This window comes from Phlebotomus papatasi, chromosome 2 (genome assembly GCF_024763615.1).
Source record: "Phlebotomus papatasi isolate M1 chromosome 2, Ppap_2.1, whole genome shotgun sequence".
NCBI classification, from domain to species: domain Eukaryota; kingdom Metazoa; phylum Arthropoda; class Insecta; order Diptera; family Psychodidae; genus Phlebotomus; species Phlebotomus papatasi.
In genome coordinates, this window is record NC_077223.1 from 44,649,018 (window position 1) to 44,674,032 (window position 25,015).

Consider the following 25,015-nt stretch of genomic DNA (forward strand, 5'->3'; position numbering starts at 1 on the left):
GAACAACGCAATGTGGATTCTTCAGAGTTGGGAAAATGTTTGCGGGTAAGGAAAATTTGTATTCCACACACGATTTCCGCCTATCAAAAGAATAAGAGCAAATTTTCCACCAAGACTCATTTTTTTTTTCCTGCCCCTGCTTCCTTATTTGATATCAAGTAAAGTATGATATATGGATGGGAAATCAAAGAAAAATCATAATTATGGGGAAAAAGTAAAAGAGATAAACCAATGCAATTTGACCTTAATCACATTTTTTTATTCCATTTCAGTCCCTGATCAATCGAAGCTGATGTCAGAAGGGAAATAATCCTCTGATTTTATGCACCTTAACACTCATTTTATTTGCAGCATCACAACTTTGCCATACATTCCTCAATGAATTCCTCAATATTGCATCCACTCAGAGATTGCCTAAGTTCTTCCAGAGCCCTCTGATGTCCCTCACTCTTTGGATTCTCCGTGATTACAGTCAATTCCGAAACTGCCAACTGTGGCAGTGAATTGGATGGTCTCCACTGAAGATTCCCAAAGCACAAAACAGCCCTTAGTGTTACGATGTCATCGTAGGCAAAGTTAGAGAGACCTTTCCAAAAGGACACTCTCAGTAGATTCTTCTGGGCGTCTGCCAGAAAGACTTGTTCGAACTTTCGGTTCTCCTTCATATGTTCAATCTTAACAACAACTCCAATTATGTCAAATTCAATGAACTCTGGCCTCTCTCTCGTCGGCAACTCATTGAATGTCGTTATCCGTCTGAAAGATGGATTTCTGCATTGATAAATTTTCAAGCACGATTGATAAATTGTATGGTTTTGTATGGGACATTTCTCTTGTATTCAATTCAGCAAACAATTTCAGCAATACACATATGTTCCTTTTGGAATTCAAGAGACTATTTCACAATCAGACTAACAATAAAAATTATCCTAATATTAGATAAACGATAAACTTGTAATATTCAGTACATCGCTCTTCTATAATTTTCCCATTCCTGTATTTTATATGAAATTAAATAAAATGACTAAATTAAAATAAATATTATGCTTTGAATTATTGAATATCAATGTAGCCTTAAATCCAAATCATAAGAACCATTTTTGTTTATTATAAAATTTTACCATTAAAAACGGTTTTTATGTTAAATTTTAAGGCGTATGGGGAGAGCACGTTACCGTCCGAGGACTCAAGCTTCGGACAACTTAACTTTTTCAATGTTCCGAATGCATATTACCGATGGTAGCGAATTGAAGGTAGCGCGTTTACTCCTGTAATGTGGCATAATAGATAAAAGACACCCCTTTGTCCCAAGACTTACCAAAAAGAAAAAAAAATCGAAGGTCAGTTTTGAAAGCCAAAGAAAAGAGTTTTTAAATTCTCGTTTAATCCACGTAGGGGCAAAACTATTGCCACTTAGCATTTCGGAACATCCTGAGTGTCAATATGAGATCACTCTTAATTGTTATAGAAATAAAGAGAGGCAAAGCGTCCCAGCTTTGCGGAATGCTAGAACTCACGAGATAGAGCTCTCCGTGAATTAGTTTTCGCATGGTCTATTGGTGCTCACTGATCTACTAGCCATTAATTTGATTTGTAAATCACAAAAGCATTTCAAAATCGAAAATTGGTAAAGAAATGATCATTTCAAAACATTCTGGAATGAGTTATAAGCATACGGACAAACAAAAAATATAAGTAAGAGAAAGATTGGTTATGGAAATTTCACCTATCGATTACTGATTTCAAGACCTTTCCAAAAAATACAAATTTAATCAAATGAAAAATGAACTTCTTTTTTACTCTTTTAGAATGGTTAAAATTTGATCTACAAAACTTCTGGATTGCGATTTTTATAGGTATGTTTGGACAAGATATAAAAAAAATCGTAGGAGCCGTTTTCGAAATAAACCGAAAAAAACTGGTTTTGGAGGGGATGGAGGCGAAGGGGCAAAAATAAAAGAAAGAGATGGCAAAGCTTCCCCGCTTTGCGAAATGCTCGAACTCACGAGAAAGTCCTCTCCATTAACATATTTTTTGTATGCACATAGGGTTACTGTTAATTTAATCTTGTTTATAAACAATGAGAAAGCCATTAAGAAATTATTAAAGTTACTTATACTGGATGTAAAATTATTCAAAAATCGGTACTTAACCGGTTCATTACCGATGAAGACCGATGCAGTCGGTTTCGAAATTTCAATACCTTTCCAAAAAATCCAAATTTAACCAAATCGGTTGAAAAATGGGCCCTCCAAAGCGGTTGACTTTTGACCTTCAATAATTCAAAATGCCGAATTTTCCGGTCATAAGTATGTTAGAGCGAAATGTTCACCTGGACTAACCTCTAAAACATATCAGAAAATTATTGAAAAAGCTTGGGCAAATTTTGAGAAAAACCAAAAAAACATGGTTTTGGAGGGGTTGTTGGGGGGTGGGGAGATACAAAAAAAACGTCGAGGGATATTGTTTTTTTATTGGGGGTCATCGAAGACAGTCGTCCAGAAAAGTGACAAATGGGAAAAAGACGATTATATAACTGCTCTCTCTTTGAGTGCGAGCAGTAAAATATGGAAATATTGTTGTTTTTTTATTATTGGTCACCGAAGACCGGAAGAAGATATACCGGTAAAAGATATACCGTTTAAGATTAGTGGATGTTTCAAAGAGGCTGATACCCTATGGAAAATCAAACTCGGAGATATTCGTAAAATTAAGAAATCCCAAAATGTCATGAATTTCGAAGATACATTAAAATACTTAAGTATTTATAAAACTTAAGAACTTAAAAAACTTCTAATGGCAATTTCAATTGAGTGAAACTCAATAGATTGAAATTTTACATCTTACACTTTCTAACTGAAATAATATAGGGGAATGTAGGCATGGTTCGCACAAAGTGAACCTTCAAACGATGTGAATTTTCTTTTCGTTTACAAAGAGCTTACTTACCATTTCTCATCTCGGCTCATGAACTTAATAATTATCTATCTCATGGCTAAGAAATGACGAACTAGCTCTTTGTAAACAAAGAAAAAAATTACGTTGTTTGAAGGTTCACTCTGTGCGAACCCTGCCAACATTCCCCTATGTTTGTCTCTTTTTGTTAAATGAAAATTGAAATTTCAATTTTATTTTCAATTTTAAAATTTTATTTTCATTTTACAGAAAGAGATGGGTTTATCTGATTTTAGTTTCGATTCTCGGTAATAGTCAACATCTTTTGAAAGTTTGAACTCATTTTGACTCTTCGTTTAGTTGTTATCCCCAGTTTTGTGTGACAGGTCAGAGAAAAAGCAACAAAAAATATTTGTGCAAAAAAACTCATTTTCAATTTCCATAAAAATACCGATTTAAAGTTATCTGACAAAAATAAATTTATTTTTTACCGAAAGATATGTCATTCTACTTTGTATATTTTATTTAAAAAAAATTGAAAAAACTAAAAATGTAAATTTGAGAAGCAAAAAGAAGTTAAAATTTTTTTTTATATTTTCTCACCTAGCGCCTAAACTAAAAGAGATAATGAAGAATGGATGGTTTTTTTTGACTTTATTGGATCATAATAAATTATCCTAGAAAACATTTTCTTACAACTTTTTTTTCGCGTATTAAAGAAAACATTGTTAGAGGGTTAAAAGGGGCCTCAAGTGGGTCAGTGGATAGAGTAGTAGCTCTATGACTACGAGGTCTCGGGTTCGAAGCTGAGCAGCAGCAGAAAAAGATTTCTCATGCCATATCGGCTTTGAATTCGTCCAGCGAATGAATGAATAGTAATGTCAATGGTACATATTGGCAAAACAAGTGAACCGTCTAAACAATAGAGGTTGGTACGAGAACGAGTTTCGATGTGAAAGTGGTACTTCAATCGATACAAATATTCTCTGTCACTGATCCAAACATACACCGAGAAGGGATGCTGTGATATAGTAGCGGCACTGACTGCTCACAGAGCTGTGATATAGAGCGGTTACCCGTATCGGGGGATATGATAGAATAGGAGTGGGGAAGCATAAGGGGCCCAATTGGTGGCCTGGATGCATCGGAATATCCGAAATGGAGAACTGACCCCTGGCAAAATCTTATCTTACCTTAGAGGGTTAAATATCGATTTTTAACTAATTAATTGGAAAAATTGAAGAGAAATCAAGAATCCAAATATGGATTATGCAAATTGTGTGTCACTCCACCGTCCGAAAGATTATGATTCCTTCCAAGGAACTCAATACTTGCTGGGAAGCGAGAAAGTGGCCGAAAGCCTGAGTTTCAGAACTAGGGAATGGAAAAAAAGTGCTAAAACCTCTCAAGAAACAACCCGATCTTTCTGTGTGAGATGTTGGCGAAAAACGGGATTATATTGAACCTTGATCTAAAAAATCAAGATGAGGGATGGTTCAATAACCTTCAGTTTTTCTGCTTGGCAACATGACTATGCGAAACCCACCTTGGAATGGTTAAGCAAGAACAATGCACAAATATGTGGGAAAATGTTCAACCCGCCTTGCAGTCCGGAAGTCCGGGTCTTTGAGAAATGCCGGAGAATTTTGAAACCCGATTTCAAGATTTGTCGGATTTCAAGAGGAAGTGGAAGAAGGCCGCTCGCGACCGAAAAATAATAGAAAAAAATGGCGGACATTTCGAGTTATTCAACATGGAATTTTCGAAAATTGATTTTTCGATTAACTCATACAGTAGTGATCATGCAAAATTTCGAGAGTTGTAACATTTTACGAGACCTTTTTATATCATTCAAGAACATTAAATTCTGGCACTTAAGGAAGTTGTGACAATTTTAACTTTTTGTAGTTTAGGTCAAGGAGTCACAAGTGGTAAAGTTTTTTTCTGATCGAAAACTTCTAGGCCCAACTAGAATACACAAAAACTTAAGACTGATCCACGCCATAAGAGCCATGCCATTATTAGGAAAGCAAAATTTGAGGGTATTTTTAAATGAAAGATCGGACTTGGAGAAATAGGGATGGGTCCAATCCCTCTTTTCAGAAGCATTTGTACTACGTAGAAATTAACAATCGGATAATCGGCCGGGAAAAACAATTTTTAGCGCGTATCTTGTTCAAGATTTATGGGTGTTAAAACGGATTTACACAAGGTTTAAGCCCAATCTGACGAAGTCGAATTTCTCCTTAGACCACAAAAGCTGGGACTGCAAAAAATCTCAGCTTAAAAAACTGGGCCACGGACAAATATTTATCTCCTCAACGGCATTTAATAATTTATGAATCCTTCATTTTAAAATTTATATCAGATTTAAAGATCAATAGAATTTGAGGAATTAAAATATTTAAAAAAATATATATATATAAAATAAAAACAAATAAATTCTTAAATTCTTTTGTAGAAACAATTACTGATAATTAAAATACTGATGTCCTTAAATTTTTTAAAATTATTTATATCATTTTAATTATCAGCCAACAAAAAAAAAGTTTTATATAAACTCACCGATTGTATTTAAGAGGTGGCATTGGGAAAAGACTGCTGTCCAGTTTTCTAACATTTTGATCTCCATCTTCAATTCGGGGACCATCAACAAAAATGTCACCATTGCGTATTTCCCTGGCAGTGCAGCTGGTGAGTTCATAGATATCTCCTTCTTTCAGCACGGACGAAAATTCTTCTGATGGCAACCAGAAATTTAACATGACACTCTTTCCTGGTCTCTTGGCATCCACCACTCGAATCTGGAGCAGCTTCTTCACTCTCCTCTCCAACTTCTGCTGTCGCAATCTCTTCCTCACACACTCTGCAATCTCTTGATATTTCTTCTCCTGCATCTTTGCCAAGTGCTGCCTCACCATCTCCTTCTGACTACCTGTCATCTCATTCTCCACACTCTCAGGATCATAGGAATACTTAAGGAGACAATTGAGCTCCTCAGGATCCCTGATACAGGAAATATTTGTGATATTCCTAATCGATATATTCCGATCATTGTTTTGCTGCAGAAATTCCTCCTGCACTTTATTGTACACATTCTCAAAGTTGTCAAAACATTTACTGGACATTCGGTCGCAGTAGCGCTTCTCAGCTCTCTCTGAGCGCACAATAGGCCTCTTTCTCCTTTCCCGGAAGCTCTCAATGTATATGGCAGGATATACCCGAATGAAACATACAACAATCCGAGGTATAAGACCACCATTGTACAAAATACTGTCTAAAGAAACGCACTTTGGACGCAATCGAGCGAAAAATCCCAACTTTGTGTCCCACCTACATCTCCTTGTCGAATTTCCGTGTAATTCCAGCATCACATTCGGAGGAATCTTCAGGGGTAAAGACAACAATTTTTTGGATCAGTTGTAGCGTATGAGTGATATTATTCGAAAATTCAATTATTGAAAAATTGGGGCAATTAAAACTTTAAAAAAATGAAAAGCCCGATTATCGAATTTGTGATTCTCAGTTATTGCAATGCCCATAAAATTTTATATTACTCCGATCTGGCTCAAACTTTGCTAAAATATTTCTCCTAACTTCCTAAATATTTAAAAGCCAAAAGCAAAATACCCCATAGCAAAAGAAAGCGGAATAGGAATAACAAGCGAAAAAATCCTCGGAATTTTCCACTATTTGCCTTAAAAAATTCCATAGGAATTTTCCATAATAGGTTCCAAGGAAAATTTAATGGATTTATGCTGGATTTTTCATATAGAATACATCCATGGAAATGCTCATGGAATTTATGTGGATTTTTCCACCAAAATAAAATGGAGAAAAAATGAAGCTGTCACATGCACCTCGTGATTTTACTTCCGAATATTAAAGAAATAGCAAAGATTACGAGGATTATAATATGTTTTACTAAATCAGCAATAACGAATTAACACTTTAAGCAATAAAAAAATATTTTGTAAAAAAAAATAATTTTTTCGAAAATATTTATTAATTAACATAAAAACAGTATTATTTTAGGTTGGCGACCTATTTAATGTAATCACTTCATTATTATCTACACGAAACGCAGTGTCGCATAATTAATTATATTATAATTGCCACATGAATCACTAGAAATGTTTGCGGAAGGTTTGGAAACAAATTCTAAAAGTTGCCGTAACACCATTTTATTTGTTTGACATTTCAGAAAACTAGTGGAAAAATCCATATAAAACACTATGGAAAGATAGTGGAAATTTCCATATGTTTTTTCCAGCTTATCCCGCGGACGTTTCACGTGTGAGTTTCCATATAAATCTTCCGCGGAATACCGCGGAATTTAACGCTGGAATTCCTGCATGTCATACTAGTAAATTCCATGGAGCACTATGATTTCCATGGAATTTCCGGCTTTAAATTCCATAGGAAAACTTAGTGGAATTTTAGCGTCAAATTCCAGCGAATTTAGCCATTTGGACGCAAGTTTTCCATTGGAATTTTTGCGGAATTTTGCTATGGGGTAACTCTCAAATAGACATAATTGACAGAATTTTTCAACAAACAAAAAGGATGACAAAGCATCCTATGGTTTGCAAAATACTCGAACTCATTACCGGTTCATATCCGATTTATTAACTCTTTCCGGACCGCAGCATATGCTGCAAGCCAATTTCACAATTTTTTAATCAAAAATATCTAAGCTCAGGAACTAATTAAGGTCCTACAAAAAATATTTCACATTTGGACATCCTTATAGTTTGTAATCATCCAAAAGAATTGAATATTTCTCAGTTCTGAATAATTAAAAAACACTGTTTTTCACTGAATATTCATATGCTGCTTTGGGTACTCAGAGTCCCAAAAGAGACGAAAGAGTTAAAGGTTCAGAACCGATTAGAACATGTTCAAACTCTTCAGGAATTCCAAGACCTTTCCAACCAACCCAAATATCATCCCATTCGTTTGATAAATACGCTCTCTATAGCATTTTTAACATTTTTAATATTTGAATTTGTTAAATCGATATTTGGAATGATTCAATCAGGGGCCTCCGACATTTCATTTTTCCATACGTTTTTGTCTTGAAGCAATGAATACTAATCGAAAGTTTTTTCCTAAAGAGAATTGACTTTTTAGTCTGATATATTTCGAAATCGTATATCAAAAGCTGTCTAAAAATACATATTGCATAATGTTCGCCAAAATAATACAAGAACTACGAGCAAATTTGTTTAAGTCGTGGTGCAATATCTGCAAAATTTTTGCAAGGAAAAGTGAAAAATAGATTCACTTTTTATTAGGCTTCATGGGCCACTGCATTTAATGGTATTTTCGTAAGGCTGCGACTTTTTGGTCAGTAAAAAATAAAATTTGGTCAGTAAAGTCAAATTTAATCAGTAAAAAACAAACAGGGTAAATGTCCTAATTCAAAACCATTTCCAAACGCTTTAACTTTGACAAAAGATTCCACACATTAAGTTCATATTTTTTCTGAAGAGAATTACATAAATTTGCTCCTTGACTCTTTTAGAATGTTACTGTTTAGTGAAAATTCTTTAGATATAATTTGAAAAGTTCTTAAATTCAAGAAAAATACGCGAGTGTAAAATGTTTCTATTGGAAACATATTAATCCAAATGGAGACAAGGGAATGTTTCTAATTGAAGACAAACAGTGTAAGTGAAACCGCGACGAAAGGCTTCCAAAAAACTTTGTTGAGTTGCTCCTGAGTGCAGGATTTGTTCTTATTTGTGGTCTTTTCTCCTTTTTTGGTCAGTTAAAAACTTTAAAAAAAAATCGGTAAAAAATTGAATTTGGTCAGTAAAATGTCAAATTTGGTCAGTAAAAAATCAAATACGGTCAGTAAAAAATCATATTTGGTCAGTAAAAAATAAAATTTGGTAAATATAAAATAAAATTTGGTCAGCAAAAAATCAAACTTGGTCGGTAAAAAATTTAATTTGGTCAGTAAAAAATAAAATTTGGTCAGTATAAAATAAAATTTGGTCAATAAAAAATCAAATTCGGTCGGAGAAAAGTCAAATTTGGTCGGTAAAAAGTCAAATTTGGTCAGTAAAAAATTAAATTTGGTCAGTGAAAAATCAAAATTGATCAGTAAAAAAATGAAATTTGATCGATAAAATATAAAAAAAATAATCAGTAAAAAATAAAGAACCTGGTCAGTAAAAAATCAAATTTTCTGTGCTTCGGGAAGTTATCTGTATTGCCTGTTGAGGCAAAGGGAAATTTTCCGTGCTTTGGGAAGTAATTATTGTACCGCATGTTGAGGCAAAGGGGAATTTTCTGTGTTTTGGGAAGATATCAGTAGCACCTATTGAGACAAAGCAAACCTATTGAGGTTTTTTACTGACCAATTTTTTTTTACTGATCAAATTTGACTTTTCACCGACCAAATTTTATTTTTTCCGATTTTTTTACTGACCATATTTAATTTTTTACTGACCAAATTTGATTTTTTACTGATCGAATTTGATTTTTTACTGACCAATTTGAATTTTTTACTGACCAAAAAGATTTTGCCTTTTCGTAATTGGACGAAATGTTCACCTAAGTAATCGAGATAATCTGAAAGATTCTTGAGTCAATTTTCGAAGGGATTCCACAAAGATCCCAAGTCTATTTTTTACCGTTTGGCTGCCAGAGCTGTCAGTAACCAGATGTACAAACGGAAGAGCGTTACAGGAAGTTCCGGCTTTAGTGAAAACGGATTGAAAGAATTTAGTATTAATTGCCTACTATTGGGAGCTCAATTAATAAAATAATTTTTGAAATGCACTTAAATGTATGCATTTTTTTCACGCGGTAAATTTGAAATACATTTCTTACTGGGTCTAGCAGACCTTTTTGATCAGGTAAATTCCATATAATCAAAATTCACATCCTTTTCCTTCTTAAAAATTTGGCATACGTCTATCCTATTCTTTTGCACTCTTCTTTTTCTTCTAAATAAAATTTAATTCTGTACAATTTCGAGACCGAAAGAGTGAGAGATACCTATGCTAATTTAAAATGTTTTGCATACATCACGGCGTTTCCGTAGTTTATTCCAAATTCCTCTCCTGTGAGTATGCAATTTTTCTGTCACTGGAGTGAATTCGCAGGATAATTTTCGATCCCGAGAATTTTTGGAAGAAGTTCTCTAGTGATAAAAGTGGGTTGTGGGGGGTAGGGTAAAAGGTGAAATCTTTGGTGGGTGAAAAATCGAGAGATTATACTGCTCTCTCTGTGCAGTTCTGACATTAAAAGAAACTTAACCCTTTCTGCCCTTCGAATGTGTTAATGCGTCAAAGTTCACTGGCTTCCATCTCCAGTTTTTAGATCGAAAGCTTTTTCTTTTTTTTTATTTGTGCATCTCACCGTTTACTTTTTTTGAAAGTTAAACACTCCATAATTGATGCACTGCGGTACCTTCAAAATTCAAACCCCTTAACCAAATTCATATTGTACAATTTATTTAATAAAAAATGTAAAAGTGTAAACCCGAAAACATTCAAAACATGCAACCTTAGAAGGGGGTTTCCATCGGTTTACGTTGGAATTTGGAACACCAAGGAACACTAAGACGGCGATGGCCGCAGGGTAAAGTGAGTTATTCTTGAGTATTTGTTGAAGGCAAATGAAAGTTCACTTACTTTTTTGGAGGGCCTGTTTTGCAATCGATTTGCTTAAATTTAGATTTTTTTTTTTTGAAATATCTTGAAATTTCTAACCCAGCTGCATCGGACTTAATCAGTCATGGAACGGTGAAGTACCCGTAAATGATATAGTACCATTCTCGGCTTTACTTTTTTATCTGTCCGTATGATTCTTGCTCACTCTAAAATATTCTAAAACCTGGGGTAGAATGATAACTTTTCGACACTATCGAATCGATAGTATCGATAAATCTATATCTGTTAGATTAAGTGAATGTTGACTTTTTAAGGATTGTTGGGCCATTCATTGTGAGATTCTTAAAAGAATGAGTCTGTTGATAAATATCTAAATTTGTTACAGGAAGTGCAGCTATCATTTTTATTTCTTAGAATCGACAGTCGATAGTATCGAAAATAAGTTATCATGTCACCCCTGCTTTTCTTTAAGGGCACTCAATGGGTCAAGTGGTAGAGCCTAGCCCTATGATGCAAGTGTCCCGGTTTCACCATGATTTTTTCTGGCGTTAAAGGCGTTCGGATTGCATCCAGTGAGCTTCACTGTACTTGATTTCACGTGGCACGAGATTGACAATCTCATCCCGTATTAAAAAAATACTGGATGTTCTGAACTCCCCTTGCGGGAAGGCCTCAGTTCCCTCTATGGAATGTTGCCACCATTATTATTATTATTTTTCTTAAGCAATGTCTTATTTTGCATTATTTCTGTGGTTAGAGATAGCAACTTGGGATTTTCGGGTGACCCCCTCTCTCATAAGTCAGCCCAAGGATCGTTAACATATCCCCCATTCCCCCCACTCACCTCCTTCCCCAAAACCATGTTTTTTAGGGCTTGCTTAAAAACTCGTCGTGTGATTTTTTTTTTTATTTTTGGAAATGTTTTAGAGATTATCCATTCGGACATTTCTTCATTATACGTAAATAAAGTTGAAGCATTCCTAATAACGGTTTTTCTAAGTCAAGTTAAAAAGGATCTAGAGAGCACATTTATCAAGTGTATGTTGGAAACGTCTTGGAATTTCCGATAAAACTAAACCGGTTCCAATTGGTTCTGAACCGGTAATGAACCGAATTATAAATCGGTTCAAAACGGTTCTTAATGAATCCGTTATGAATCTGTAATGAACCGGTTATGAAGCGTTAAGTAATTTTCGCCCGAAAATCAATTCCATTACCTTTTAATCGATTGAAAACTGGTAAACGGTAAATGTTGGGAAAGTACTTTTGAGGTATAAAGACACGAATGCGAGCACTTTGCAAAAGCCTGGAATGCTTTGCTATCTCTTTTTTTTTTTAAATGGAACTGTTTAAATTATGTAAATAACAAATAGGCTTTTAAAAGAATATTTATGGAAAAAGACAGTATACTCACTTTGAGGGGCGAATATTCCCTATCACAGTTTAAAAGATTGCATCCTTGTGTTATTAGTTTTGTTCCCACGGAAATTTTTCCCAGTTTTAACCTTTCTGCCAAAGCTGCATCCAATTTTCCCGGAATTTTGTACCATCCATCGCTCAAGAGCACTATTTCCTCATCCATTACATCCAGGACAAAGAGAACGAGTGTCTTCTTAGGCGATTCCTCAAGCTCCATAATCTTCTTGAGAGCTGAATTTTGTCCTAGAACAATCTCCCGGAAATATCGATAGTGAAGCTGATGAAGTAGATTTTTGGGTGTCAGGAGTTGTCCACCAAAATGGTCCGGAAAGGCACATTCCATTGCGGCAAATTTTAATACAATAAATCTCCATGCATTTTCTAACCATCCTTCAAGAAGTGCATGAGGATTAATTCCTCTGGAAGCTCTAAAAGCTCTGGAAATTTCATAGAATCCCAATCTATTCCTCAAACTGGGAATCACAGTAAAATGATCTAATGAAAATCCAGCAATATTCACTGCAAGTTCATTCTCCTCGAAAAAATCACACAAATCAAATTCCATCTCGAGGCAATTCTTCCAATTGAGCGACATTGTTGCTCCTTTCACACCAAATCCAATCAGTTCTTCCTTGGAAAACTTTCCTGGATACCCTTTAGCAACAAAATCTCTCAATTTTCGCCTACTTTGTGTGAGTTTCTTCTCAATAAAATCACTTTTGAAAATTTCCACGTAGTTTTTGGCTTTTTCAACTGCAAATTCTTCCTGAAGCTTACCTGCTGATTCCCTCCCTAATCTAACATCCTCAGCCAGGCTCACCTCTTCAATTGGCTCAGGAATTTTAGGGTTTTCAATTGCATTCAGCAGATTCTGCGTAAACATTGCATTTTCACCAAACATTTGATCAAATGTCTCATCATCCAAATTCCTCAAAAATCCCAACTCTGTATCTCCATCTTCCTTGGATACCTCTATCTTCTCCACAGATTTCTCTGCACCCATATTAATCTTATGGAATCCGGAAGCATCATCCAATGGAGCAAAATCACCCAAATCTGCAAAAACCATCTGAACCCTCTTCAGAGCATCCTCAGAAATCGTCACTTTCTTCATATTGGCCATCTGAAAACCACCACAAAATGATTCAGGCTTGCCAAGAGGAAGATTCACAGGACGATTTTCGAGTATTCCCAAAGGCTCTTTGGGCAGATCTTCAGGTTCTTTAGGAACCTCACTGGGAGGATTATTCCCTCTAAAATTAATTGTATGAAATCCAGGCGCATCTCCAATTGGAGCAAAATCGCCAATATCAGCAAATACAGCCTGGGCTTTTTTGAGAGTATCTTCCGAGATATGAACCTTCTTCATATTGGCCTTCATGAAACCACCGCAAAATGGTTCAGGATTTGCAACATGCAATTCAGGAAGGTGATTTTCTAAAGGAACATTTGATTTGTCTGGTTCATTTTTGGCTTCAAAAGCTTCCCGAAAAAGTCTTTTGGGAGCTGTTGTCTTTTTATTTGAACACGTCGGACTCTTTGGAAAACCACATTTGTCTGGAATTTTCGGTAAAAAAAAATCACATTACTCCATCAAAAAACACGGTTAATTGCAAAACAATACATATGATCAATTAATTGGGAAATAAACCCTACTGGAAACTTCAAATTAAAGCGACAGATAATCCTAACCGGCTTATATAGGTGAGATTCTTAATGTGAGCTAACTCGGAATGTATGCAAATTCAATTTAGAGCTGAAGTTGGGGGACGCCATTCAGTTATCTTGAATCAAATTCGTGAAATTATACTAATTTTGTATTTAAACCAAAATGTCAAGGATTTGGATGAACTGACAGAAAAGTGTTATATGGGTGAAATGTAGACCAGAATGTACTCTATAATTTTCCCATAGAACATGATCTCATCGATTACTCAGAAGCCAAGATAATCGAGGTTTTTCGTTTCTTAACTCGTTTTTTCATCCAGAGTGCCCCAAGTAGTCATTTGTTGAACTTCAACTATATCAAAGAATTGTTGTATTTTGTGGGACTTTCCATTTAAAACCCTATTTTAAGTGTCTTGGTCGAGTAGAAGCACTCAAATTGGCACCTGAGTGGTTTCAAAGCGTTATTATGGGAAAAGTCAATTTTTTCACACTTAAACGGCAAAATCGGACAGATCGAATTATCTGATCGAAAAATGATGTATGGACGAAATATAGAGACAAATGTCCTCTACAATTATGTCGAAGTAATCATCAAAATCGGTTAAGCACGTGTCGAGATAATTGAGGTTATGTGATATTGAAATTGGTTTTTTGACTATAGCGCCCCTGGTGTTGGTCCCACGAAGTTCAAATGTTTTTTAGAAAGTTGTAGCATTTGATGAGATCTTTCATTTAAGTCCTCACTCATCAAAATCGGTTAACCCTTTCGTTTCCTTTGGGACTCTGGGTACCCATGGAAACAACAATTTTTTTGACTATCTAGAATCGATAAAAATCCGATTCTTCTGGATAATTACAAACTATAAGTATGTCCAAATCTAGGATATTTTTGCAGGATCCTAATCGTGAATTTCGATTTTCTGCTTCCTTGCAGACATCGTGACTTTTTTGATATTTCTAAACCAGAATAAGGAAAACCCTCTCGGGGCCAATAAGTATGATAACTAACAATTACAGATTGTATAAATTCGAAAAACATTTTTTTTTAATTTTCAAAAAACTTGTTCAAACTTTATGGGTACTCTCGTCCCCAAAAATCTAGAGGTCAAATGTAAGGTTATCCCGCCAATGCCCGCCATTTGCTTTTTGACACCAACCTTGTAAGAAAATTCCAAGCGGGAGCAACATTTTTGCCAATATGGCCGATAATTTTGACATTTGGCAGCCCGGGAGATTGCTTTCAAAGAAGTTTTTCCCATTCCTCCTGATTTTGATGAATTCTGATTGTCCAGGAAGTGTCTTTTATGCTTTTGAGAAAGCTTAATATGTCTACAATAACATCGTGTTGAGAGAAATGTGTTTTAAAGTGTTTTTGTGTGAAATATTTTGAGAAATCTGTTGGCAAGCAGGAATTTGGTGTCTTCTTGACCACTTCCTGGACATCCCAGATGATACTGGTCAATAATTCTTCTTGTTTCAGCGATCAACCTTGTAAAGGAGTCATTTGACACGCAAAAATAATTCACAAAATTGATATTATTGACTTTTGGAAAATTGAAGTTTGTCTCCTTTCCGTTCTTTTGGGGACGAGAGTACCCATGAGTTTTTCAATTTCCCAGAGGCGGAGAAAATTCTTTCTCTACAAAAGTATCATATTTGATTACTAAGACTTACAATAAAGTGAGTCTTACTGAAATTTGTTCGCTGGATATGTTGTGGTCCGGAAAGAGTTAAATAGAACCGGAGATATGAATTTTTAAATTTCGTGAACTTTGACCCTCATATTTCCGGTTCTATTATAACCACAGCGCACTTACGCACCATTTTGGAAACGTCCTAGACTGGACTAAAACACTATAAAATTTGTTTAACTTGCACAATGCTGTTTTTTAGAAAAATGAGTTTGAATTTCGATGAATTTTGACGCTATCGCAGCGCCACCTGTGGTGACTTTTTGAACTTCCATCTGAAAGTGCTCATCGAGACGAAACCAAAAGCCCAAAATTTAGGTCGATATATTAATTAGAACCGGAGATAGAGGCCGGTCAATATTCGAACTTTGACCCCTTATAGCTCGGGTCAGGGGTTATGGATCGACTTAAGTATTTTTTTTTGTTTGATAGGTATAATTAGCGGCTACAACATACTAAAATTTCAGCCCGATGCACAAAGGAATTTTTGAGTTATTTAACTTAGAAAATTGAAAAACATCCTTTTTAAAAATAGCGCCCCTAGCGGTGGTTTTATGAACTTGCGATGTTAGAAGGGGAAGTGGCATGTTTTATATCTGGAAGGCCCAGATATAAAACACAGATTCGAGATAAACTACGTGATTTTTAAACCTGTTTAGAACCGGTTTTTCAAAAAAAAAAAAAACTAATAGCACAGAAATCATCGTACGCGCGAGTAGACATATTTAAAAAAAAATAATTATGAAGATACCTCTTTCCAAACCAGAGATATTGTGTACTACGGACCGCCGGACCCGAAATTGCAGGCTTATGATGTTCGGCATCAGGGATGTTCAAAACATATACCCTGTGAATTTCAGCTCGATCGGAGCACTTTGAGAAAATCCGAGGATTACAATAAGTGTGATAAGAAGGAATCACACCTAATTACTTATTATCAAGCTTGGATCGTATCAAGCATGGGCTGGGCACTTTCCCCTAGTTCAATAGAAAATTTTTACTTGTGGGGGAGTCACTGAAGACCGGAAATCAATTAAATATCTCTTACCATTTGGCAGCCAGAATGAAAAGAAGTTGAAAAAAACACGATCGTGGAAACTGTTCTCTCGTGGAGATCGAGCAGTTAAAATTCATTAGGAATTACTTCAAGTCTTTTCTAAAATATTGAAATATTTCATACATTATTTAATAATTTATATTTATTGTCAATTTTTACCAGGGGGGTGACATTAGCTCTGAAAAATGCGACCGATTTTAGTGTAAATTTTTCCCTGTTTTCTTACACATTTCACGAGATATCTCCAAAACTACGTAGGTTGCCAATTTGGGGTCTTCGTTTGCCTATTCTATATTAAATTTCCTTTTATTTTGTATTTGTATTTTTTGATAATTTATTCTACAATGACAGAAAACAGCTAATAAACTCAAAAGTTTTTTCGGCTCGCTAGAAACATATGGGAAACATATGAAACGTCATGCCTCTGATTTTTACCAATGGAATGCTCATGCTCAATCTGTTGACTCCATTTAAAATTACTTATAATAATACAAAAAAAATCTATAACACAATAACTTATTTCACTTAATTTTAGGAAGATCCAATGGAGCTTCCACCATCTTGCAAGAAAAATTTGGACGAACGGTTTTGCAGCTGGCATGCCGTCATCATGTCCTAGAACAGAGGTGTGCAAAAATCGTTGAAACCGAATAAACGTCAAAATAAGTTTGTTATAGTAGCGTTTTGTCCATTGACGTACATGTTTCATTTGACGTTTATTCGGTTTCAACGGTTCTTGCATGCCTCTGTCCTAGAAGTATTATTGGAGGCCATATCTTTTCATATGGGACCGTCTGCTGCACCTGAAATCATTATTTTTAAACGATTTCAGCAAAAGTGGAGCAGCATTGACAAAAAAGACTTCTCCCTACTGCAGCACAATGTCCTGAAGCCATGGCCATAATAGGAGATGATGCTCCTATAATCTAATCAAGTTTGCTACTGAGCAATTTGAAATGCATCAACCAAGGGACGACTATAAAGAGTTGCTGAAACTCTCGATAACTTTTTTGGGTGGCGTGCCCCCAAAAGGCACAAATTTCTTACAACCTGGAGCAATTAGTAGGGCACGGTGGATGTACCGTGCCATCTATGCCCTGAAAATCTGGGTGTTTCGAGAGCAGTTCCCATTAATGGCCTCTACACATTGGGAGAAATTTTTGTCAAAAATTGCTTTTTTGAAGGAAATTCCCTGCAGCGTAGGGGGAAACGTCAAATGTTTGTCAAAAACGCAATTTTTTACGAAAATTGCTTCCAATGTGTAGACGCCTCGGAAAAGGAAGAGATGGGACTGCGAATCTTCAGCATCTTTGTTGTAAAAATTTACATAAAATCTTGGTTCAAAGCCAGAAATGCAGTTGGAGCTCCCAAAAACGATATCGAATTGGCAGAAGATGTTCTAAAATGGAGAACCATTGACCAAGGAGGAGCCGAAGTCGTGTCAAAAAAAACTTTCATGCCATCTGTGGTATGTCAGTGAAATGTTAGTGTCATTGGCACCTGTTCGATCCGTCAGTGAGCAATGAGGAAAAGCGGCAATGTGTCCACAACATGACAAAGGACAGATAATCCTAACCGGCTTATGTAGGTGAGATTCTTAACGTGAGCTAACTCGGAGTGCATGCAAATTCGATTTGATGCTGAAGTTGGGAGACGCCATTCAGTTATCTTGAATCAAATTCGTGAAATTATACAAGTTTTGTATTTGAACCAAAATGTCAAGGATTTGGATGAACTGACAGAAAAGTGTTATATGGGTGAAATGTAGACCAGAATGTTCTCTATAATTTTGCCGTAGAACTTGAACTCATCGATTACTCAGAAGCCAAGATAAGCGAGGTTTTTTGTTTCTTAACTCGTTTTTTCATCCAGAGTGCCCCAAGTAGTCATTTGTTGAACTTCAACTATATCAAAGAATTGTTGTATTTTGTGGGACTTTCCATTTAAACCCCTATTTTAAGTGTCTTGGTGGAGTAGAGGCAGTCAAATTGGCATCTGAGTGATTTCAAAGCGTTATTATGGGAAAAATCAATTTTTTCACACTTAAACGGCAAAATCGGAGTGATAGCGTAGTCTGAGCGGAAAATGATGTATGGACGAAATGTAGAGACAAATGTGCTCTACAATTATGTTGAAGTAATCATCAAAATCGGTTTAGCGACAGTCGAGATAATTGAGGTTATGTGATATTGAAATTGGTTTTTCGACTGTGGCGCCCCTGGTGTTGGTCCCACGAAGTTCAAACATTCTAGAAAGTTGTAGCATTTGGTGAGATCTTTCGTTTAAGCCCTCATTCATCAAAATCGCTCACATAGAACTGGAGATATGATTTTTTGAATTTCGTGAACTTTGACCCCTCATATCTCCGGTTCTATTGAAACCACAGCGCACATACGCACCATTTTGGAAACGTCCTAGACTGGACTACAACATACTAAAATTTCATTAACTTGCACAATGCCGTTTTTGAGAAAAGTGACTTTGAATTTCGATGAATTTTGACGCTATCACAGCGCCACCTGTGGTGACTTTTTGAACTTCCATCTGAAAGTGCTCATCGAGACGAAACCAAAAAGGTAAAATTTAGGTCGCTATGTTAATTAGAACCGGAGATAGAGGCCGGTCAATGTTCGAACTTTGACCCCTTATAGCTCGGGTCAGGGGTTATGGACCGACTTAAGGTTTTTTTTGTTTGATAGGTATAATCAACGGCTACAACATACTAAATTTTCAGCCCGATGCACAATGGAATTTTTGAGTTATTTAACTTTTAAGATTTAAAAATTTTCTTTTTAAAAAAAGCGCCCCTAGCGGTGGTTTTATGAACTTGCGATGTTAGAAGGAGAAGTGGCATTTCACGAGAGCTTTCCAAAAAGCCCTCACTTTTTAAATTCTGACAATTAGAACCGGAGTTATGGCCATTTTAAGAAATTTTTTTTGGACCCTTATAGCTCGGGTCAGGGGGGTCGGGGGACCTTAGGTTTGGTATTGATGGAAAGCTCTAAGGCCCAGCTATAACATACTAAAATTTGAGTCCGCTGAATGCCATAGGGGCGGAGCTATTGAGAAAACAAAAAAAGGGGGGTCTTCAAAATGGCGGAAGGAGGGGTGGGGGGTGGGGGGTCTATGCACCATGTTGCAATTTTCACCCGATATATAACCTTTGCCGAAAACCGCAAGTCGATATCTTTTTTAGTTTAGGAGCTATTAAGCTCCAAAGAGCGGCCGGCCGGCCGGCCGGCCGGCCGGCCGGGAACGTAAATTAGCCACATATATATTCGTGATCAGGAAGTGCTGAAACACATTTTGGCCAAATTTGACGTCGATCGGACGACATGAAATTTTGTTAGGATTATAGTAGGTGAGATTGTTAAGAATCTCACCTAATATTAGTGGGCAGACAGGCCCCTCTCCTTCCAGACCAAAAATTAAATTGGAAAACCTGTAGGGGAATTCTGTAACAATATGACAATGCCATATGACAAATTTTCAGAGTGAATTCGGAAGAAGGACAATAATTAAAGCCCAGTGAGCATCGCATGGGAATTTGTAGGAGCTCCATGAAGCTCTTAATAAATGATATGAATCTGATTTTCAATTATTTTTTCCAAATTTACCACTTGAAAAATTTTAAATTTGTCATATGACATTGTCATACTATTATAGAATTCCCCTACTGGTAGCACACGGGCTGGTAGGACTATTCACTAAAAATAGTCTATTGTTTTTCAAAATCCTTGATATTCCTCATGGATTTATTAATTCCGATCCAAGTGTTTTGGGGGAATTCCGTGGACTACCAGTCCTCCCTCAAAGTTGTTAAATCATTGCAAATCGTAAACGATATTGCAGAACGCGCGATTGCACTGACAACAAAATATAATAAAAAACTAACGAAGAATGAACAGGATTTCCAAGTCTTGCTCCAGTTAAGAGCCTTGAATTAAACTTTTTAATTCAATAAATTTTATCTATAATTAAAACTGTCTTTTAACTCTTTCCGGACCACAACATATCCAGCGAACGAATTTCAGTAAAACTCACTTTATTGTAAGTCTTAGTGGTCAAATATGATACTTTTGTATAGAAAGAATTTTTTCCGCCTCTGGGAAATGGGAAAACTCATGGGAACTCTCGTCCCCAAAAGAACGAAAAGGAGACAAACTTCAATTTTCCAAAAGCCAATAATATCAATTTTGTGAATTATTTTTGCGTGTCAAATTACTCCTTTACAATTTTGATAACTAAAACAAGAAGAATTATTGCCCAGTATCTTATGGGATGTTCAGAAAGTGGTCAAGAAGACACCAAATTCCTGCTTGCCAACAGATTCCTCAAAATATTCACAGAAAAACACTTTAAAACACATTTCTCTCAACACGATGTTATTGTAGACACATTAAGCTTTCTCAAAAGCATAAAAGACACTTCCTGGACAAACAGAATTCACCAAAATCAGGAAGAATAGGAAAGACTTCCCTGAAAGCAATCTCCCGCACTGCCAAATGTCAAAATTATCGGCCATATTGGCAAAAATATCGCTCCCGATTGGAATTTTCTTACAAGGTTGGTGTCAAAAAGCAAATGGCGGGCATTGGCGGGATAACCTTATATTTGACCTCTAGATTTTTGTGGACGAGAGTACCCATAAAGTTTGAACAAGTTTTTTGAAAATTTAAGAAAAAATTGTTTTTCGAATTTATGCAATCTGTAATTGTTAGTTATCATACTTATTGGCCCCGAGAGGTTTTTCCTTATTCTGGTCTAGAAATATCAAAAAAGTCACGATATCTGCAAGGAAGCAGAAAATCGAAAATTCACGATTTTTGACCAAAAATATCTAAGCTCAGGAGTTAATTAGGATCCTGCAAAAAATATCCTAGATTTGGACATCCTTATAGTTTGTAATTATCCAGAAGTATCGGATTTTTATCGATTTTAGATAGTCTAAAAAAAATTGTTGTTTCCATGGGTACCCAGAGTCCCAAAGGAGACGAAAGAGTTAAAGGCTTCCTCTGGTCTTGGTCACCAAGATTTTCCTTCCGGTCTAAATAACTTTGTGCTCCCAGTTTATTGCTTCCTCTAGTTCTTTTCCAATATCATCTGGTTGTCCCCACATTGAAAAGTTTGCTACACTTCTCGCCGGTGGGGGTTTTTCTGCTTGCTTTTGCATGAATTCATTGGGGACGCCGTCGGATTTAACCTCAAATTTTATTTCTCTTACTGATTTTACTCTGAATCTAATTTCCTTATAAAATTTCTACTCAAATTTAATCATTGTGCTTTTAACTTTAATTTGGGCACTCATTTTATATGATATAGCATTAATTTTTATCAATATCATATTTATCTTTATGCTCTGAATTCATTATGGACTTATCGTCGCGCTCTTTTTCGGACTCTCTGACCCATTTCTGCACGTTTTTATTCTAAGAACAAAACAGAAACGGTCCCTGGGTTTTCATGCTATTTTTTTACTGGGATGCAAGAAGGGGGTTCTTTGACATTACCGTGCTTTTGACAGCTCTCATCCGAATATGGAAGCTAGAACTCTGTATAATTTTTTTTGGCAGATATAGTTAAGATTTTTTTTTAATAAGCTCGTACCGTAGCAAACTTCAAAAATGAATTAAACTGAAGTCAAAATGTTAGATTTTTTAAAAAGTTTCCTCAGTTTTTTCCATGTCGTCTGTAATATTGTGCGAAATTTTCTGCACTTAGTTATTTTAAATATAGCGCATAAACACTTTCAAGACTTGAAAAAAAAACTATGCCTACCTAAACTGCCCTATTCTCGCCTATTAAGCTGTGAGATAAAATCTCAGTCAGGACATTAAATAAAGTACAGTAGAGTTCCTCAAATTTGAACATTTGGGGGGTATAGATGACCCGTCTGACACAGGGTAAGGGGGACCCAGCGTTGAGCCATTAATTAACACCCAACTTTAGGCACTATTTTAGCCCTCATCGGCAAGATCCGAGTGGTAGGCACAAATTAAGGACTGAATCTTGCCACGGATATCAATGGCGGTGGAATGAAACTGTCAATTGCACATCCTGATTTCACCTTCGAATTTTATATAAATGACAGAAGCTACAAAGATATGGATATGTTTTATTGAACCACGATGAACGATTTAACACTTTAGAAAAGCAAAAACTATTATGAAAAAAATTGTCTCCTAAAAAATACCCTGAAAGGAAATAAAAACACGTATTTCAAGATTGGAAATTTGTCTACAGTTTCCACGACACTTTTCTCTACACGAAACGCACTCACGCACATTTATTATTATTATTAAAAAACACTAAAAACACTGAGAATTTTTGTGATAATTTTAAAAACAAATGAAATGTTTTGGAAAATATTCCATCTTGTCACTGACAGCTGAGCAACACGGCCGGCAATATAATTTTCGTAGTTCCGCTGCTCACCACCATGAACGCAAAACAGTGTCCTTCACATATATTTAGTAAGGGGTATTTTGTATGGGAGCTTCTTAAAAGTAAGGTATGAAAGATAGGGGTTAATTGCGGCTATAATCCACGCTTACCTGGTCAGACGGGGACATTTCTCCACTCCTCAAATTTGAACGATATTTTCAAAAACGTAACGGAATTCATGTGAAATGCACTTTCCGTAAATTAAGATAAACAACTTTAGAGAATATATCAATGTAATTTATTGTGAAATAAATGAAATTTGTTGCGGAAGTTAATATAAAACGATAATATTGAGGAAATACCAGAGAAAAATGGCACTTCACGCAAAACTTTCTTCACATAACCTCAAATTTTACATTTTGAACTCAACTGTCGTTCAAATTTGAGGAACTCGACTGTATTTCCATTTTGCAGTTGAGAAGTTTTTTAATAAAAAGTTTTCAAAGACCAAAAGCATTATTAGTTAAATTAAAAATGTGTGAGCGTTTTTAAAGTTTAAAATAGGAAACATTTATCAAAAATTCAACTTCATTGGGTTAATTTCAAAGAAATTTCACATGTCAATCCGGGATGACATATTAGAGGAGACCAGGGCAGAATTGATCGAGAGTAGAAGTAGACATTAAGTACTATTAATGCAGAATAGTTACCTCTCTTCACATTTATTTATTTTTTTTTTTGAGTCTGATTTAAATGTTTTTCACAAAATTATAGGCAAAAAAATTAATTGCTGGCTAATTCTGCCCTGGTCTCCCCTAAGTCAAAAACATTTCAACATTTTTCTGAAAATTTGGCTGTGAAAACAGGTCAATTATCGCTGCAAATTGGAATATTTCCGTAATATTTAATTTTTTCCCAAAGCCACAAGTCGAGATCTATCACTGTTTTTTTCCGAGATCAGTGGGTTCCAATAAATACTTCTGTCATGTTTAAGACCGATCGCAGACCATGAAATTTTGTAACAGTTGCAATATTAGGAAGATTTTTAAGAATATCACTAATAAATCGCAATATTTCTTACCTTCGTCGTATTTCAATTTTCTTGAAGGTCCTGCTTCTTTCTGGGATAGACCCGTGAAGCTCCTTTTCACCACTTGAACATCCACAAAATGTTTCCGCTTCTGCGGGAAATTTATTCTTCCCTCCGAAATGGATTTCTGACTGGATTCCTGAGAATTTTCATCAAAGGACTTACTGAGCTCATCGATATTGCCCTTAATCATTGGAGATGCTCCCAAATTTTCCTCCTCCAAGTCAAGCATCACTGTTTTATTGAGATCCACTTCAGCTTCATTTTCCGGGTTGTCTGGAAGAAATTCTTCTGATTCTGGCAGGAGTATATCTGGAGAGTTTACAACTGGCTCGTCCAATTTCAGCTTCTTCCTTTCCGGACTGCTGAACTTGCGAGGATCATAAATTTCAGTTGAGATTTGAAGGAAGATCGAATCTTCTTCGTCCAAATACTTTTGAGTCCCTCCAACTGGGGGATTCTGGAGGCCACTTGGGCCAGGAATTGGTTCAGGTACTCTTGCAATGGTGCCCTGGACTGACTCAGAGACAACTGGCATCTGCGAGAGAGGAACAAAGTCTGGCAAATTAATTCCCAGACTCTCTCTCTTCTCTACAGGTTTATACACTTCAGGGACAATGTAAAAATCCGGGAAAGGATTTATAGGCCCCGGTGGATCAGTGTCTATCTCTGGGGATGATCCATATATTGATTTTAGTTTGTTAATCGAGTCCAATTGCTTCGGATAGTCAGAAGGGTCAGAAGTCGTCCGGGAGATCGGTAAAGTCTTTGGCACTTGACTACACTGAACAATTGGCTCAATGTCTTCTTCCTTTTCTGTACTCACTCTCTGAGAAAGAGTTTCGTAGTAGACTTGGACAACTTCAAACAGCTCCCCAAACTCCTTTGTTTTCTTGGATTTTCTCGACAGCGACTTTCTATGGCTCCTTCCGGACACTGTTGGACTCTGTGGAATCACGTCATCATCCAAATTCGACCTGAAACACCAGGATATGTATGTTAATCTACATAAACTCGTGAGTGATCAATAGTTCTTACATTTCTTGATGAGTTACTTTGAAAATAATTCAAGTAGAATAGATTTTTCGCGGTGAAATATCACTTTTACAAAACACTTCTTCTTCTTCTGTTTTATGTAAGGCTGTCGGACTCACTCGGGTCCATATAGCCATTACAAAACACT

General features: G+C 36.0%; 1 protein-coding gene across 1 annotated transcript; it reads right to left on the reverse strand.

Annotated features, from left to right (window-relative positions):
* Positions 1-237: 237 nt before the first annotated feature.
* On the reverse strand, positions 238-25,015 carry LOC129801230 (breast cancer type 2 susceptibility protein homolog). Its single transcript, XM_055846112.1, has 5 exons — positions 24,871-25,015; positions 23,824-24,809; positions 11,938-13,499; positions 5,461-6,281; positions 238-756 (listed from the first exon to the last, which is right to left on the reverse strand). Coding segments are annotated over exons 1-5 (3,774 nt in total). The 5' UTR covers positions 24,873-25,015; the 3' UTR covers positions 238-353.